This window comes from Haliaeetus albicilla, chromosome 19 (assembly GCF_947461875.1).
Source record: "Haliaeetus albicilla chromosome 19, bHalAlb1.1, whole genome shotgun sequence".
Taxonomy (NCBI): Eukaryota; Metazoa; Chordata; class Aves; order Accipitriformes; family Accipitridae; genus Haliaeetus; species Haliaeetus albicilla.
In genome coordinates this window covers 3015648-3034566 of record NC_091501.1, presented here as the reverse complement: position 1 = coordinate 3034566, position 18919 = coordinate 3015648, and the positions used below count along the sequence as shown (strand labels likewise).

General features: G+C 52.8%; 1 protein-coding gene across 2 annotated transcripts in view; it reads right to left on the bottom strand.

Moving 5' to 3' along the window:
* Positions 1-2981: 2981 nt before the first annotated feature.
* CACNG2 (calcium voltage-gated channel auxiliary subunit gamma 2) overlaps positions 2982-18919 on the bottom strand; it is a 53950-nt gene continuing 38012 nt past the window's right edge. For both annotated transcript variants that reach the window (XM_069807325.1, XM_069807326.1), the window contains 3 exons: positions 8816-8899; positions 5005-5145; positions 2982-4553 (listed from right to left, as the gene is read on the bottom strand). In XM_069807325.1, the coding sequence (XP_069663426.1) occupies positions 4018-4553; positions 5005-5145; positions 8816-8899 (761 nt within the window). In that variant the 3' untranslated portion in view covers positions 2982-4017. The remainder of the gene's footprint in view (positions 4554-5004; positions 5146-8815; positions 8900-18919) is intronic.

Here is an 18919-nt window from a genome sequence, read left to right as displayed (position 1 = left end):
GGTCGGGAGCTCCCCGGCGTCCCCCTGAGCCGGCGCCTGGCCCGCTTTGCTGCCTCTCCCCTCCTCGCGCCCTCCTTCTTGGCAAGGCTGCTGCTCCCGGGAAGGGTCCCTGGAGGGGGAGCAGAAATGGGGCGGCGGGTGCCCCCAATTACCCGGGCGGTGAAGCCTCCTGCCGGCTGGTCCGTGAAATGGGTGTGCTGGCAGGCGTTGGGGGGGTGGGTGTGAGGTGCTACCGGGGTCCCAAAGGAGAGGGGTGAGCTGGAGAGGGGCTGGGCTGGAGTAGGGGTTGGTCTGGGAGGGTCAGAGCGGGGACCCACTGGTGCCGGCCGTGGGATCCCATGAGGTGCATCGGATGGCGGGGAGGACCGTGGTGCCATGATCGCGCTGCGACCCGTGGGTGTCTGCCGGGACATCTGGAGCCCAGTGTGCCTTCACCCCATTGCCCCCCTGCCGCCGCCGAATTAACCCCCCTGGTCCCACCTGCTTGTTCAGCTCTTGGTCTCGCTGGCCCGTCATGGGTCAGACCCTGGCCGCGCTTCGGATGGGCTTTGTCACTCAGGTGTCTGCCCTTCCCTGTCACCCCTCTAATCCGGTGGCGACGGGGTCTGGTGGGGATCCTGGTCCATTCCAGAAAGCCACGGAGGGTCCCACAGCGAGCGGGAGCCCAGCGGAGAGCGAGGGGACCTTGGCACGACGCCGAGCATTTCCACCAGGCAGCCACTGCCAACCCAGCTACTGAGGAAAATCGCCAGAAATCCCATGAGTGGCTGAACAAAACCCCAAAACGACATTAAGCCCACGTTCTTTTTTCTTTTTTGAGCCCTCAAGCCTGTGGGAATTCTGAGCTCGCTGGCGGTTCTTGGCTTGCCACCATGAGAGCTGCTGGTTTTGGGTGGGAGTTGGGGCACCATCCCTCGTGGTACCACCACCGTGGGAGGAACGGGACAAGAGGAGTGACGCTGGGGGCTAAACGGGGGCTGGAGCAGATGTTTTGGAGGGCATCAGGGAAAGCCCACATGCGTGACTTGGGTTTACCCGCACTTACTTCAAAAAACAATTGTGGCAAAGCCCTCTCCTCTTGCCTTATCTTCCTGCTTGTACCTCGAAGACAGGCTTGAGAAGAGCGGTTGAAGCAAGACCATCCACTGAGTTGCCAAAGAGGACAAAACTGTCTGCAACAGTTGATTCTCTTGCTGGGTTTCCAGGTGCTCCTCCGGCACAGTGGAACAATAAATCCCCCCCGCAATAAATCCACATAAACGAGGACCAAGTTATAAAAAAAAAAATCTTTATTTCATGTACCAGGATTTTTTTTTTTTTTGTCATTTTCTCTTTTTAAAATTTTTTTTCTTTTTAACAGTCTGAAAAAAACCACGAAATAAAGAAAATGGAGGTTGGTTTCTCATACTGGTTTGAGCTGGACATGAGCGACACCCTCGAAAAAAAAAAAAATTTCCCCACCAGCCCTCACCTCCCGCACGTGCTCTCCCCCTTTCCCGCCTGGCCCCGGGGGGGGCATGCTCGGCCCTGTGAATGCTCCCCAGCTCCGCGCGGCGTCGGACGGGCGAGGGTGGCTGGGGATGGAAACCCCAACGCCGCTCTCCCTCGACGCCGGGGGTCCGGGAAACCAGCTTTAACTTATTCCTTGGGGGGGGGTGGGCATCGGAAAGTGGGGGGGTGGTTCCCTGTGAATCTTTTTTAAAGGGCTGGAGGGGTCACGGGAGGGGATTTCAGCGACGCGGGGGTCTGGACACCCAGCCGAGCCGCTCGCATCCTCCTCTTGCCCTGTGATGCTGTTTTTTGGGGGTGACCCCCCCTCCCATGGCTGGCCCCCCCCCGCCCTGTACCTGGGGAGGGGGGTTAAAGCAGCGGCGGCAGGGGGGTTGCAGGGAGGATCAGGCTGCTTTTAAGAAGAAAACCCGCTGGGATGCAAAGCGGGGGACTGCGCAGCTCCTAAAACTGGAGCAGCGGGAACGGGGACGGAAAAAAAAAAACCAACAACCAGTCGAAAAGTGGGTCTGAGCTGCCCAAGGGCTCGGCGGCCCCATCCTGCAAACCCTCGGCCTCGCGCCTGCCCCCGGGGTGCTGCTGCTTTTGGGGAGCAGCCCCAAAAGGAGCCCTTGTCCTTGCCGCAGCTCATGGGGGTGTCACAGAGGGGTCCCCCCCCTCCACGCTCCCCTGCCGCCGTCTCCCCTCCTGCTTGTATCCGCGGCGGCCATTGCGGGGGGAGCTGGATTAAAAGCGGTTCCTGGCACCCCCGGTACCCCATTTCCCCCCCCCCCGAGCATGGCAGGGAGGGAGGGGGGCTGCAGCCAGGCCAGGGGTCCTGGTGTGGGACCCCGGCGAGGTGGGGGACGAGGGTAAAACCCAGCAGACGTGGAGATGCCCAACGACTTCGCGCCTCTCCCTGGCATGGCCGCCATGACTTGTGGGGGGGGTCTCAGGCCCGGAGCGGGGGTCTCCCCAGGATGGAGGCCGGAGGGGGTTCGTGTGTCGAGGCCGAGCAGCCGGTGGCCAGCTTTGGGTCGGGGGGGGAGCTTGGCCACGGCCAGGGTGGGCGAGGAGCCATTTTGTGGGGCAGCAGGGTGGGCCTCACCATACCCTGACATGGCCGCAGCCCCGCTGGCGGGACCTAAGGGGGATTGTGGGCAAATTTGGGGGGCCGGGGGGGCACGCGTCTGCCCTGGGGAGCCTCCGGAGCATTCACAGGAGAGCGTGTCTGCACGAGTGCTGCCCTCCCCGCCATCGGCACGCTGCCCTCGGCTTTGGCCTCCCGCGGCCCCCCCCGCTTCCCACCGCAGCAGCAGCATCCCAAAGGGATGGGAACCCCCGTTCCCCTCCGTCAGCCCCCCACCCTCTGCCTGAGCCTCCCACCCCGCTCCCCGCTGTCTTTTCTCTTTTTTCTTTTTTTTTCACAGTTTAAAGCTGGAGAAAACAAAAATGAAAAGAAAAAAATACTATCTGTTTTTCTTGCAAGTAAATCCACTTATTATATTTACATTTATTTATAGCTGTTGTTTTATTAAAAAAATTGCCACTTTTTTTTTTAAGAAACCTTTTTTTGTCCTTTTTTTTGTCTCTGTGTGTGTGTGTGTGTGTATCTTTATTTACTGTGTCTGCTTTTTGTACTGTCACTGTTAACCCCAGGGTCCCCAGGGCCGGGGAAGTGGGGACCCCCCCCTGGGGACACTGCAGAAGGGTGACTCAGCATCGGCTCCTGGACAGGAGTCACTCTGAACCCCTACGGACCCGCGGGGGACGAGCGGATCCCCACGGATCCCGGGGGAACGGAGCGGGTCGCGGTTGACCCTGGCGCCCCAGGATCCTCCGTAACTGGCCCAAGGACACCAAGTTGCTGCCACCTGAACCCCCATCCCCTGTCGCCTGAGGAGCCCATGCTGGGTTAAAGGTAAGTGGGAAACAAACCGTAAAATTAAATAATAAAACCCCCCAAAATCCAAAGAGCTGCCTCCTCCTCTTCCTCCTCCCACTTGATTTATTGTCGTTTGTTATTTCTTGGTTCCCTTTTATTTTTTTTTAAGTCTGTTTTTATTAAATGTTAAAATAATGGTACATGGGAAATCATGCATTTTCTTTTAAATTTATTTCTATTTTTTAAATCTCTTTCGGTTTTAAAGTTTTTCTTTTTTTTCCTTTTTTCTTTTTCTTTTTTTTTTTAAACAATTTTTTTCACTGTCGTCTCTTTCCTCGAGTTTCCTTTTCATTTGTTTGTTTGTTTTTTTTGTTCTCTCGCTTGTTTGTCTGCTTATCTGCTTGTTCATTGGTTGGTTTTTTTGTTGTTTTTTTTTGTTGGTTTTTGTTGTTTTTTGTGGATTTTTTTTTTTTTTTTTTTTTTTTTTGCGTTGGGAAGGTTCCCACCCCGCCAAGGGGCGCTTCCACCTCCTCCTCCTTCCCACCCCCCTCCTGCCCCCTGCTCCCTTCCACCCTCCCCACCCCGCAGCCCACCCCATCTCCTCCTGCCCGCTCCTGCCCCATTTTCAGCTCCTGGCGACGGCTTCATACCGGGGTGGTCCGGCGGTTGGCTGTGTTGGTGTGGATAGAGTCCTTGTTCTCTTTCTGGATACAGTTGTGAACCTGGAGGAAACTGTTATCCCTGTCGGAGTTGTAGGTGGCGGTGGGGGTGGTGGTTGCCTTCAGCGGGTCCCTGGTCAGGGTGTACATCGAGATCTCTGTTGATGGGAGGGTGTTGAACCCTTTGATCCCGACGGGAGAGGCATCCCTGGAGTGTGAAGGCTCGGTGGAGCGGGAGCTGGAGCGGCTGCGTCTCTGATAGCGGTACCGATAGCTGGGGATGCGGGTGATGGCGGAGGACTGGAGGTAGTCCGTGGCACGAGCGTTGGCGCGCAGCTGTTTGTGCCGGTCTATGAACATGTGGACGGCCAGCACTCCCACCATCTCAGCTATAATGAAGGACAGGGCCCCAAAGTAGAAGGACCAGCCATAGGAGTAGCTGTTCTTCTTGGAGTCACTCTTGGAGGGGTCTCCAGCGTTGGCTGATATGTATACGATGATGCCAATTATATTACTCAGACCTGCCAGCCGGCCGGCGGAGGAGAGAGAGGGAGACGTCAGGAGGGTCACCCATGGCAGCGGCGGGGGCCGTGGGGTTGAGCCCCTGCCCCCAGGAGTTAGGGACGGGACGTCCCCCAGCCACCCAGCCCCTCCCGGTGGGCAGCTTTCCTTGGGGAAACGGGGCAAGACCCTCCTCGTGTGCCTGCTGCATCCCTGGACTGCGCTCCTGGCTGGTCCCTGGATGTAGGGAAACCCTCTCCCTCCAGCAGCTCCCAAGCAGCAGGCAGGGTGGAGAGGCATCCTTGGGAGGCTGCTTTCACCCCAATTAAGGCTCATCCAGGCTGGGAAACACACGCGCTCCTGCCTGGGCAGCAGGATGCTCCTGCTGGATGCTCCAACTGGGCAGGCTCCCCCCACACCCCCCACCCCGGAGCCCATCTCCGGGGCGTCAGGCCCTCTGCATCCCTTTACCTGCAGACACGAAGAAGATGCCGGCACTAAGGATGATGTTGTGTCGGGTTTTGTAGAACTCGCTGGCTGCAATGCAGAGTCCACCCATGAAAAGCAGAATCACGCTCAGGATCGGGAAAATACTAGAGGCTCTAACAGCCCCTGCGGAGGAGAGAGGGAGAGGGGCAGAAAGAACAGTGCAGGTGTGAGAGAGAGGAAAAAAGGGCACGGAAACGGTGCCGGGGCGAGGGGACGGGGGGATGCGAGCACATTTTGTGGGTGGGGGTGAAGGGCAGAGATGGAGGGCAACGTGTGGGGAGGGAGTAATTCGAGGAGGGATAAAGGTGTTGGGGGACGGAGGGAAGGAGAGAGAAACAAAGTGTGTCAGAAAAAGAGAGCGGTCCGAAGCAACTCTCCTGCGTCCTGGCCACTGCTGCTGGTGGGGGCTGTGGGGCTGGTGGCTGAGCTGGGAGCCTGCCCGTGCTGCCTGTCCCCCCTCACGCTGTCTTTTCCTCTGCTTTTGGGGGGACTATGGGCTGGAGGGGGAGCCCCAGCACCATCCCGTCTCTCCTCCTGCGGGGTGCTGCCGCTCAAGCCTGCTCTTCAAAGAGCAGCAACCCAAATGCTTCCCGTGGAGCTGCTCAATCTCGAATCCTCCCGAAAGGGCATGAGCATCTCAAGGAGAGAATTTATTTTTTTTTTTTTTTTAGGGCTGGGAAGGAGGTCCTGATGCTGTGCACTGCTCTGCGGCTGCAGTGAGGACTGAGAAGCGAAAGTCCCAGCCCTGCGTGCAGAATCGCGGGGCTTATCCTAGTGGTTAAACGGCTGGGCTCCTTCCAGAGGGCAGTGATGGGTTCGGATGTGCCAGCTCCCACACACGCACACTCTCCATCGGTCGATATGGGAAGAGCTCAGCCAGCAGAGGGCAAGGGTATAGATGCACGTATATGCTCATACGCACGTGCAAAACATACCCCAAAGCTTCTGGGGCGACTCTCTCATATTCATGCAGCAAAAGGCCAGGACTGTGTAGACGTACACCCGCGCACGCACACACTGCTCGTGGGCTGTTCAGTGGGTACCAACAGTCTGCCTGAATTCATGTTGTCAATATTCACGTTTTTTAACTAGGAAGGCCTTCCCTCCTCCCTTCCCAAGAGAAAGTAAGCTGTTAAAGTGTGAAATGAAGCCTTGCTTGATAAAGAAAGGTATCAGATGGGCTGGTGCAATTCTGCTTGTGGAGCAAAGACCTGGAAGCGGGGATGAAAGCTAATCCCTCCTCGCCTGTAAGAATGAAACCTACTGAAGCAAGCGTAGGACTTTTTCCTACGCAGGCAGAGACCCTGTCAGTGTCAGGATCCTACCAGGCACAAGCAATCGGCTCTTTGAGGGGGGCCCTAGCCCACTGCCTGTGCGTGGGGAGTGCAAAAGGCAGGGTGAAACCTCTCTTGCTTGCTTTCCAGTTCTGCCTGGCTGTGTTTCAGGGAAGAGGATAGTGATAATAACCATCTTAATAGCTTCTGGAAAGCAAGGTGGGATTTGACAATGGGAAGCTTGAATGGCAGAAAGCAAACATCAGGCAGACATCCACTGTTCAGAGGGTTTCTAGAGGGATGGTCGGTCAGTCCCACAGCCTGGCCCTGAGCGCATCAGTTTTATCTGGGTCTTAATTCTGAAATTCATATCTGTTGGGAGAACACAAAGTTGCTGGCTGACATGGGGAGCTGCGGGCGTTATGTGATGGGGGAGGACAGCAGCCTCCCTCAGCCCCTGCTTTCTGTCCTTCAGGAGGACCACACCAGCAAGAGAGGGGCAGAATCTCATCCAGCCTTCCTGGGTCTGGAGCCTTTGGTCTAAAGAGAAGGGGACTCATGATGGTGTTCAGATGCTCCCTCCTATCATCTCTCTACTCTCTAACTCAAGTGTCTTCTAGCAAAGAAATGCAGGGATGCTTCTGCTTCCTCTCTGACAACAAGCATTTGATTTCAAAAAGCCTAAGGCACCTTATGTGGATGGCTGGCAGAAATAAAGTCTAAGCCCTTCTAGCCAGGCCATGGACACTGCCCCACGATCATCCTGGTCCCCTGAATGTGGGAATCGCCTAGTCTGATACTAATAAACAACTTCCTAGCTGTTCTTGCCAGTACCCATGCAGAGCGCCCAGGGAATCCGGTTTGGCAGAAGTCCTGGGAAGAAGCTGTTCAGTGGGGTCCCTCTCCAGTCAGGTCTAAGCCAGCAGAAATCCCACTTCCCTCAGAAGTGACCCAAATAGTCCTTTACTGACTTGCCAAATCCCTCTTTGAACCTCGTTCTTTCTTAAAAAGGGCGCTGCCCTGGGGACACCATCAGGTCCTGATGTTGGGCCAGTCGTCGTCTTCAGATCTTGTTCCCTCTGAGGGAACAGACCCATCCTTCTTGAGATGTTCGCCCCCTTCCTCCAACTCTTCTTTCTGAAGTGCAGCTGATGCTGCAGGCAGCTTCCTCGCTCCCAAACGACTCTGCAAGAGCTGGTTTGCCCTCAGAGGCAGCCTCCATACTCGCTGTGCCAAACTGGATCAAACCCCAGTCTTCAGCTCTGCTGTTCAGGGGCCACACAGCGATTAAGAGACCAATGCTGCAGAAAGGCATCTGAAAGAAGCAATCTCCCTGGGTTATTTACAATTTACAGTGGATGAAGAACTGTTTGAGAAACCGAGAGGAAGCAGCATAAGATCTGCCTCTTTTCACATACAAATGAGCCTCACAGAGCCTAAATTATCTCTCTCATCCCTGCTGCAGGGCTGGGTCTCTACATCTGGCTTGGAGCATGCCCAGATGACAAGGAGCTATTCTGAAAGACTCCCGGCCTTTGGAGACCTCTGATGCTTAACCTTGGGAGGTCAAAAGCTCTTATCTCAGATTTCTGAAAGGAGAAGATCTCATGATGCCAAAACGCGTTGGGCTTGTGGAGGGAGGGCAGGATAGCGAGGTGGGGACCTAAGAGGAGGAGTGATCCCTGTTCAGCTGTGCCAAAGGAAGAGCAAGCTCCTGCTTCTGGGGCAGGTGGAAATGCTGACTTGCGATCAGGGAGGGCAACACATGATGTGGATCTGTCCTGCTGGCCAGGCTGCCTTCCCTGTCCCCATGTGCGACGCTGTGCAAGCTTTACCTGCACGTCCCAGGCTGGACTTGGAGCTTAGGTTAGGTTTCTTTATGGAGACGCCGTGTACCTGGGGTACAGCACCTCCCCAAGGGGCTCTGGGTGAGCATCAGGTCTTTTCTTCAAAGGGCTCTGACTGTCCTTATTCCTCCTTCCCATTCCCATCACTAAAATCACTAAAACCAGCAAAGATCAGGTCTGCAGCCTCTGTAGGCAAGTGGTGTTTGGGGAAAGGTGAAGACAGAAATAGGTGCTCCTCGGACACCATCTGGCTAATGTCTTAAATCTGATGCAACTGGAGTATCAGGTAAGGAAATACAAACTTCCTCTGCTTTAGGAGGACACACACACTCACACACACTCACACTGCCCCAGCCAGCGCAGTCCTGACCTTATGCCCACTCAGCAGCTCTCTGATGGATTTGAAGCCTCTGGATTTATATCCTAATTAATTGCCGTTAATAAAAAATGCCACTGGTTGTTACTATGAGTTCACACCTTGCACTCTCTCATGGGCAGGGCCCAGGGAGGTGAGAGTGGAGCCGTTTTTGGGGGTGGCGAGGCTCTGGGGTCACCTCCTCTGGCCCGCTGAGCCTCACAGGTCCCAGCATCTCCACCACCCTACCTGCAGAAAGCAAAAGGCACCCGACGCTAGCACCTACAAGCCATTGCAAGAAGAGCCTGCGGACTTACGGAGGAAATATTCTGCTGTATCGGCTTCATAATCTGCATCCTCAGGGAAGTGATCGATTTGCTTACACAGACCTTTAAAATTCCCTAGGGAACAAGAGAAAAAAAAGAACAAATGAGAACACCAAAACCTGCCTCGCAGAAACAGCTGCCCTCTGCATCGCCCTTTGTGCCCGCCCTGCCTTCCTCCCAGGCAGCACGCCCGCTCCTGTATGGATGCCCATTAAATGCCCACGTACTCCCCTCGCACTCTCGCACACGTATCTCCCTCTTATTTGCAGAGGAACGTGGGATTCGCCATCTGGATCCAGCCTGATGCCCACCTAGCCCAGCACCCCTCGCTCGACGGTGGAGAGCACCAGAGGCTTTGGCCAGCCGGCACGATTCCTGCCGCAGACGGACAGGAGAGCACCGCTCGCTTCGGAGGGAGGTGGGATGGGAAGAGGAGCCGGAGACTGGGTCACGCTGCGAAGCAAGAGGATTGGGGTCCCTTCCCTCAGCATTGGCCGGCGTAAATGTGGGTATTTGTGTTTCACCTGGCGTGGCCTTGGTGGATCCCAGCAGTGCTGTGTACGGCGGGGTGATCAGGTTTGGGTGGAAAAGCGTTTGTTTCTCTCAGCTGTGAGTTTGCTGCCTATTCGTTTCATGGGCAGGATACATCCCATTGTTCTGCTGCGGTATGAGAAGAACAAAAGCTCTTAATCTACTTTCTCCGTATGACTGCTTGGTTTTGCATACCTTTATCAGGCCTCCTCTTGTGTCCTCTGACAGACTAAGGCTACAAGAAGCTTGGTGCAAGCATGCATATGCAGCTCAGCAGCAAAACACCCTCTGCACTGGGGGAGAAAAATCTTCCACCGTAAGTGAGGGAAGCTGGGCTGGTCACCCTCAGTTTTGCCCGGCTGGTTTATGTACAGAGCCTTCTGCTGGCTTTAGTCATGGGGCACCCTTTTTTTACACACCCCACAACCAGCAAAGCTATCCCAGCAGGAGGCCAGTGACATCTTCTCAGTCTTTTGTCATCTGGGATGTCTACCAGGCTCTTATTTTTGTCATTCATGTCTCTCTCCTCTTGAAATCAGAAATACCACTCCAGAGAGGTAATCTTCAAGCCACGTCATCATCATGACCACTGGCTGACTAGTATCTCAAAGGATCAGGTTGTTCATGCTTGTACAGGGGTGACCATATGGCAGGCAATTCCATTATAGCTCCTGGAGTTCCCCCAAACTTTTTCTTCCGCCTTCCCTTACATTTCCTTCTGGACTCTTGCACGGGCTGTCCATTAGCACAGAACTGATGGACATAATCTGTCCGTAAAGGAGGAATGCAGTGTCCGCATGACGTGCATGGGATAGGCATGGTGATCCCATGGGCCCCCTCACCAGAGGTCAGCCACCAAAGTGGCTCATGCTGACTGATCCATCAGCAGAAGCGTTTGGGGCCCAAGTCTGGAGAGTGACAAATGCTGTCACCCAGGAAAGCCGCCTGCCACCCTGGCCCTGCCACTGGACCAACTGGGTGCGCAGGGTGAGGGGACAATGAAGCCACCACACTTGTGGTTGTTGCGCCTGGGAAGGGTTGCTTGTGAGGAACCCAGAGCTCTTCCAGGCCAACCCTACCCAGGCTGAGACCTGCAGGGTCCATGTCAAGTCCCCAAGTCATGTCTTGGAAGGTTTATTCCAGATGAATTCCAATGATCTTTCAGGTATTTGGGAATAGCTGGAAGAAGGACCAAGCTCAAAGGATTCCCCCTGAGTTTCTTCTCAGGGCCAAGCCTTGCTGGATCAAGGTTCGGGATGCTTTGGGAGGCAGTGCTGAGCAAAGAGCTGTAGAAGGCAGGTAGGTGGGTTCCTTTAGGTCAGCCCCCAAGCTCAGCTCCTTCTGCATCCCGTGGGCTCGTGTCTGATGCTTCTGAGATACATATCACCATTAACTACTAGTTCAAAGAGCTTCCATGAAGAAGCTAGAGACAGCAGAGAGGAGTGTGTGTGTGTATGTAAGAGGTAAGCAATAGGAGAAGAAAGCAGGAACAAAACCTCTCCGTGTACCTCTGAAGTGTTATTCCCGCACTGAAACTGTGGTTTAGGAAAGGAGGTTATTAATCACCCATCCCCAATTCAATTACCTCGTGCAAGAAGCATCTGCTTCTCAGCCATGGCTTTTCTGGAAGGAAAGCCTCATAGCCAAGCAAATTCCCTTGCCACAGTCCCACCCTGCTACTTGCCCACTTAAATACCTGCGAGGAAGGCAGATACAGCATGAAGGGGCTCCTTTTCCTTGCTTGTCCCTGACTGCCTGGGGCCATCTGCCCGCAGCAGACGAGCAGCTCATCACCCTGGTCCTTTGGCTGCGGTCACTGCTGTACAGTTGTGCTGGTTTTGGCTGGGATAGAGTTAATTGTCTTCATAGTAGCTAGTATGGGGCTCTGTGTTGGATTCGTGTTGGAAACAGTGCTGATAAAAGGGATGTTTTCCTTGCTGCTGAGCAGTGCTTACACAGAGCCAAGGGCTTTTCTAGTTCTCCCCCCACCCCACCAGCGAGCAGGCTGGGGGGGCACAAGGAGTCGGGAGGGGACACAGCCGGGACAGCTGACCCCAACTGACCCGAGGGATATCCCAGAACACAGGATGTCATGCCCAGCATATAAAGCTGGGGGAAGGAAAAGGAAGGGAGTATGTTCGGAGTGACGGTGTTTGTCTTCCCAAGTCACCATTATGTGTGATGGAGCCCGGCTTTCCTGGAGATGGCCAAACACCTGCCTGCCCATGGGAAGTGGGGAATGAATTCCTTGTTTTGCTTTGCTTGCATGCGCGGCTTTTGCTTAACCTATTAAACTGCCTTTATGTCAGCCCATGAGTTTTCTCACTTTTACTTTTCCGATTCTCTCCCTCATCCCACTGGCGGGAAGTGAGCGAGCGGCTGCGTGGGGCTGAGTTGCTGGCTGGGGTTAAAGCATGACAACAGTGCATGTGAACGCTGCTGCTCTCCAGCCCCAGATTTCAGCTCCTTGCCCAGCAGATCCTGAATGCTGAGTGCCTCCTGGCCGTACACGCTGGGGGAGCCGGCAGAGCCTGCGTGTACCCCCCAGGTGAGGCTGCCGGAGCGCAGCCAGAGCCCCCCAGTTGGAATCAGCCAGGGAGGGAAGAGGCACTGCAGCTGGAACCCCCCTCACTCTGTGCCATCCTTTCTTTCCTTGCTTCCTCTCTTCGCCCTCTCCCCTGCTTCGTTTCTTGCTGTATTTCAGCCTGATTAATTCCTATGTGAAGAATCAAGCTGCTTGGGAAAGATGCTGCATCTTGTCCAGGGTGTCTTTTACATGGACTTGTGTGGGATAGCTAGTTAGAGGTTCAGCCACTTAGGCAGGGTGAGGGGACATGCAGGCTCTTTGCAAATCTGTTCCTGGTGCCGAGTCTCCAAAAGGCATTGATCTGGCTCGGCAGGGTGCTTGGCCATTGGGGTGTCCAGCCTTGGCTTGCTTAAAATGCTGTGGTATTCAGGAGCTGCCCTTCACCGCAGGCTGATACGCTGCGCCAGGCTGATCCTCCTCCCTGGCTCAACCGTGCTCGGTGTTCGTGAGAGCAGGGCGGGCAGCGTTGGTCCCACCGTAGCCCCTGCGTTGCCTGTGCTGAGCACAGACCGCCGTGACGCTGGATGCTGACTATTCGTCTTGTGCTACCGCACCCTCTCCTCCAATGCCTCCTAGCTCCTCTGGGCAACGGATGGGGAAAGGATGCAGAATTTAGGTCATTAATGCGCTAACTGGGAATATAGGAGAACGAGAGTCGGTTTTTGCTCTGCCACAGGCGTGCTGTTAAAACCACTTCTTCTCTCTGCCTCAGAGTCCCACCCTGTAAAGCGGGGGTGACGGCACCCCTCTGCCTCGTGCCGTACGGGGACGTGTTAAAGAGGGCACGGCGTGGGTGCGCCGGCGCCAGCGGCTGAGCAAGCACACGGAGGAGGTGAGCGACGGATGGCGGCGGTTCAGGCGCCCGCTCGGTGAGGGGAAGGCCTCGATGTCACTTCTTGCGCCAAGGTCACTCGGCAATTCTCTGACAGACGTCTGCTGAGACGGTGCAGCAGCCTCCCCGGCACCTGCGCTGGTGGAAAAGCCGCGGCCACACGCGGGGAGAGGAGGGATGGACACAACAGCCTTTTTCTGTGCTGCACGTGTGGCTTGGGGAGCCAGGGAGGGAAAAGCCGTGTGCCACCCTCTAGTTAATAGCCCTGAATGCCTGAGCAAGAGCAAATCATTATTTGGGAGGGCGTGTAGGGCTCTGAGAGCCCCTGAAGGGAGTAAGAGCAATGTCCTCTGTACTTGTGTCCCTTTGCCCTTCTCATTCTTCCCAACTTGAGCTACTTCATGCTGCGAACCCTGAAACAGGCAGGTGTTGAGCTCTCTGGCTTCTCCTGCATCTCTGAGAAACTTCAGCCAGACGCTTCCACCTCCTCCCTGCAGCTCTCCCAGTGCAGTTCGGGCTCTCCCCTCATCCTCTTCCTTGTGCTCACCCACCAGATCTTCCTCCTGTTTCTCGGTCTCTCTCATTCATTGCAGCCACCTCCCTCTCTCCGGCATATCGGTGTCGGCATCCTTCGAGCATCCCGCTTCGGGATGCGCAGGCTGGGAAGGAGGTGGGGAGGAGCTCTGACTCATCTCAGGACAGAAAGGCTGGGGATGCCCCAGTCCGTGGAAAATCACCGAGCAGCCCTCAAATTCCCTGGGTATCACTGGGAGTTCTTAGATGAGATTCCCCATCTTTTGCTTGTTGCCTGCCCAAGCTTTGGAAAATGCAGTCTGCAGGAGCTAGGATTGGTGCAACAGGCACCCTGCTCAGTGCCTGGACCGGGACAGAAGTTGCCCAGCCAGGGCATTAAGATCAGAGACAACCTGCCATACTGCCAAGAGGGACTGAATGTCTAAGACGCACGAAAATCAACGTTAATTGCACGTTCAGCCCCCAGAGAGACCTCCTCCAACGTGGCCAGGTCATCGTTTGGGTACATGCTGTCTATCCAGGACAGCTGGCAGCCATCAGCTCTGCTGCAGCGAGAGTCAGACCGAGTTACCCCTGATGAGAACCTGGCTTGGTATTGTTGGTGATACGGTTTATTTTTGTGAGGCTTTGTGCAGCCCTGTCTCTTTTCAGAAGTCTCGCTTGCCTGCAGAGTGCAATCCATCGCAAAATAGTAAGTTCCAAAGAATGAAAAGCTACTCCCTTCCTGCAGGGTAGGAACACTTTTAAATGGTCAGGACTGTACATCTGAAAACTGGGAGCCAGAGGCAGAGGAAAAGACGTCCAAAAGGAGAGAAGCAGACAAAGAGGGACGAGAACAGAAAGACCTGTTTTCCCAGAATGATTTGTGATATTTCCATTTATGGAAAAAAGCAATCCACTGAAAGCTTTCCTTCAGTCTCACTCTCTAATTTAGAAGAGGTTTTGGCATGGTGGCTTCTAGGGAAATAAATAAAGGGGGCTGGATATAGCTGTTGTCTCTAAAAGCTCAGAAAGATGGCTTGGTGTTGGCCAAGGTTTCAGTACCTCTTTCCACCACACGCTCCCTGTATCATTTTAGGCAAGTCACTTAACCCCCCTCTTCTTTCACTCAAAATGGGAATAATGGTATTTGCCTGCCTCAGGGAAATAGCCTGAGGATATTTATATTAAAAATATGAAAGTGATCAGACACTGGATCATTTGGGCCAGATGATTCTCCCCACCTTCCAGTTCAGACGTAACGTGCTCATCTTTGATATGACCTGCTCCCAGATAAACACGAAGGCTGCGCGCACATGAAAGCTCTCCCAAAATCACACTTGTGATTCCTGCCTTAGAAGTCATCTTCCTTGCAGATTAAACTAATACTTGCTATCTACCCATGAAAGAAATGCAAGAAACGGCGCACAAAGGGCAGGTAGTCAGACACAAATACAAACATTTCTTTCTGCTCCAGGACCCTGTTTCTGAGCAGAGTCCATTTGGTACCAGGTGGTGAAGTGGGGCTCAGAGCCAGCCTCTGGGCTGGGAAGACAAATTCCATAGCTATGTGGCAAACTGTTAGCATGTCTTTCTTACACATATTGGAAAGGGCTTCCAAACTGGGAAAAGAGGTCTGCCATCCCTGTCAAAAAATGACACTGGTAACACTAAGTTGTTAATGCCCAACCTGACACGACTTCGAGAGGAAGGGCTGAGGTTTCATGAAGCGCCAGGAGAAGCACAAGAAAAGCCCTTTAAAGGCATTTTGATTGCTCTCCACCCTTCCCAGAATGAAGCACTCGAGTGCACTCATCATTTGGGGGAATTTGGAGCTGATGAAGAGCACACTGGCAGGGAGCACAGACAGTGCTCGCGGGCATCTGCTCTTACCCACTGGTGCTGACATGCCCAGAAGAAAGGCTGGATTTTCAGAAGTGCTTAGTATCCCTCTCGGGGAATCTCTCCATGGATAGCACCTTACTAAAATTAGGCCATCTTTTCACGTGCCTCGGTACGCATTTAAAGGCCTTGGTGACAGGGTGTAGGGTTATACCAGCAAACGTAGCCACTATGCCACAAGGGTTGGTCATTTGGGGGCTTGAGCAGGTGCTGCTCTAGCAGCTCTGAAGCTGCACAGCGGCAGGGAATGCTCTGCTACCGGCAATACCTTTTGCCTCGGGCGGGTAATTTTAAGTCCGAGGAGTCCACAGCTCTCCTTAGGGACAGAAGAACTTTCCACTACGAGGTGAAACTCAGTGGGGTAGCAAATGGGGTCTGCGGGGGTGAGCCTGGGACAATAGCAGGGATCGGATGGGAACAAAGGACCATCAGAAATCTCGCCACCTTCCTGTCCAAATGCAATGCACCTGCTTTGATGTGGTGTTCTCCAACATAAACATGCAGCAGTGCATATGTTAAAAAACCAAACAAAACCCTAGCAACATAACCAGTATGTTGCATACATAATTCTCTCCCTGGGGAGAGGATAAAAGAGCAAACCGCATGTGACTGATATCAAGCCCCATCACTTAATGTGCCACTGGAAATCATTCAGATATTGTGGTGAAGAAGCCTGTAAAAGAACTGATGCAAAATAGAAACTGATCTTATAGTTATGAAAGAATATCCCCCCTGCCTACAAGGTAGAAGCATTATACCAGCTCTCCTCACCTTATTATTAATAATCATGTTTACTACAGCTGTTGCCAAGGATCAGATGATAAAGGGAGTTTACTGCAGTAAAAATGGCACAAACACTGCCTTACAGACCGTTGCTGCCTCAACGAGCACAAACGAAGGGGTATATCGCAGCGCATTAGCAATGACTAAAGCAACAGCAGTAAAATGGCCTGATAATGCCAATTCTGGGGAGGTGAGTTGAGTCAGGAGATGGTTAATAAATAGAAAAAGAAATGCAGACATAGATGGGCAGGGGAGAAAAAAGTGGGAGAAGCTGGTACGGGGTAGCACTGAGGAGGAGATGACAAGGTGGCAGGAGAGAGGTAGAGTGACCGGCCACCGAGCACCAGGGGAGAGAAGTCCCATCCAAGTCCACACCAGGCTCCTCTTCTGCCTTTTTTTCAGCTTTCCCTCCTCGCTTGCTCCCTGCAGCTCTCCCTGACGGTCACCCGGAGAAGGAGAGGGCCCTAACGACAGAAGAAGACACCACGTGTGCCACCGGAGGTGGATTGGGTCCCCGCCGTGAAGATCCCCATCACGTCCCGGCATTTCCCACCCGGTTCCCCTGCAGCATTCCGCCTGCCCGGTGCCGCAGCTGCGGCGGTGGAGGGGGGGAATCGCGCTGCGTGACGGCCGGACCCTGCGCCTGCTTCTCAGCCTTGAATCGCTTTGCATTTTTCCTTGGAGGTGGCAGGCTCCTCGCTTTCCCACCCCGCTCCGTAACGCTGCGGCGTGCTGCTAAGTCGCCGGTAGACTCTGCCTCAGAGCTGGCTATAGCTATTCCTTGTACGGGGGTGGAGATGCAGTGGTAGCAAAACCTATTATTAAGATTATATGAAGATTTCCATTTATAAACACCTTCTTTTTACAGGGTTGTAACTTTCAAAAATATCCCTGCTGTGGCTTGAAATTTCCCATGCTTTGTCACAGGCAGAGAGTGAGATTGGCTGGGAAAATTGGGCAAAGGCTCTTGAACACATTTTGGTGCAAACGCAAATCCAGCACGTTTGAGCTTTACAAGCTGAAACATTGTGGGTGGCTGGTTTTCAGGGACTGCTAGAGATCAGTTCAAGTTATAAATGAAAAACCTCAACACAGCAATAATAAAAATAATTCAAAAAATCCTTTTTGCATACATCCAGTACAAACACCTCCCCCGGTAAACAATTGCCTCTATTTTCTAGACTTTGCCAGAATCAAACCTGAATTGAATTTCTTCTGAATATAACACTAAACACAAAAATGTGTTAGGCTCATCTAAATCATCTAAAGCTGTGGATAACTTTGCTCCTCCTAATGTTGTATTTCTTGCATTTCCCGTCTGTGCTGGCATTCTGGAATTGAAAATAGTTTTATATATACATGTATAACAAATGCATGTTATGATTTCATGTATATGTCAATGAAATAATTTGGTTTTTCTAACTGATATTTTCCTGTGTGATTCAGTGAATGTGTAAAGCAGTGACAATACCTCTGCTTCTTCAGCAGAGAGGTTAGAAACTATTTTACAGTTGTTAGAGTGACTAGTGTCACTCTAGGTAAGAAAAACATGAACTTTCTGGCATATGAGCCCTGTTGCAGAGTTTTCAAGGTATATCAGCTCAGTCAGTAAAAGCTATTGCCTTTGCCTTGCAAGAAGAGGCATAACTGGTCTTTAAATGAGCTCAGAACTGGAAAAAGAATTGAGAAAAGGGTTTGTAAATAGTTGTGGTCGGATGTTGTAGCATGACGTTGGGTTTTAAACTCCAGGAGCACAACTTAAGTACTGGAGCTGCTGGGGTGGAGGATGGAAAAGTGAAGGCAGAAGTTGATCAGGACATGGGGAGAAGTCCAAGCAAAACAGAAGGGCAAGTGAAAGAAATCAAGATATTACAGAGGATTTAAAAAAAAAAAAATCTGGCAATTTGTAGCGAGAACATTTGTGTGTGTGTGTAACGAGTCAAATGTGACACTACAACTGTGAGCCGAGTGACAGGAAGGGTGATGCAATTATCTGCAGTGAGAGAAAAATGATGTGCATAAGGTGTGGGAGGAGAGGAGATGCTCCATAGTTACCACAGGCAATCCCAATCCACGGCTGCACATCCAGATGTTAGAGGAAGGGAGATACTGATGTAAGTTTGGAGGGAAAGGGGTGGGTGGGATGAAGGAAGTATTTAAGAGCTGTTGCTTCTCTTTTTTTTTTCCCCCTATCATGGCAACAATATTGTAACTAGGACAGGTTTTGCATATAGGGTTACACCATCAAACTCTCAGAAATTAGAGCATGTAAACAACATCCTAGCTGGATGAGGACATAAGGACTGAACTATCTTGAACTTGAACTCTAAAACCCAGAATTCAGGTGGGTTAGTCTCTCCCCAGAAGTACACAGAGGAAATCCATGAGCCAGAAAATTTGTATTTCAGCTCATCTTATTGGGTTGCATTTTTCTTCTCAGATATAAGTGTGTTGCTGATCTGTGAGCATGCATCAGAAGACAGAGCCAGGCTCACCTTGTACAGTAGGTCACGTTTTGGGTCAGTGCTGAGACTATAACTCTAGGGGTGATTGGAAGTTACTGCACACAGGCACAGATTTACCAGGCAAGAAAAGAGGGAAACCCAGCCCTCCTTACACCGTGAAAAGTGGCCTGCGCAGCCTGGGACACAGCCACGAGCTGTGCAGTGCCTCGGTTCAGAGGCAGGCTGAGCTCCTACCCAGGTGGGAACTTGGGCTTGAGTATTCCCAAACTCCTAATCTTGAATCTTGCAGTTGTAACACTGTGTTCACAAGGCTTTTGGAGTGCAATTTCCTTAGTCATTTTTAAATTACGAAGGAGGAGAAAAGGCAATTCAAATCTTTCATCTCCAACTCCACACTGCATTTGTCTCTGACATACCCAGCCGGATCTATAGGGAGACGCTGTCCTCAGTTAAACTGGTGTAAATCTAGTGTGACTCTGAGC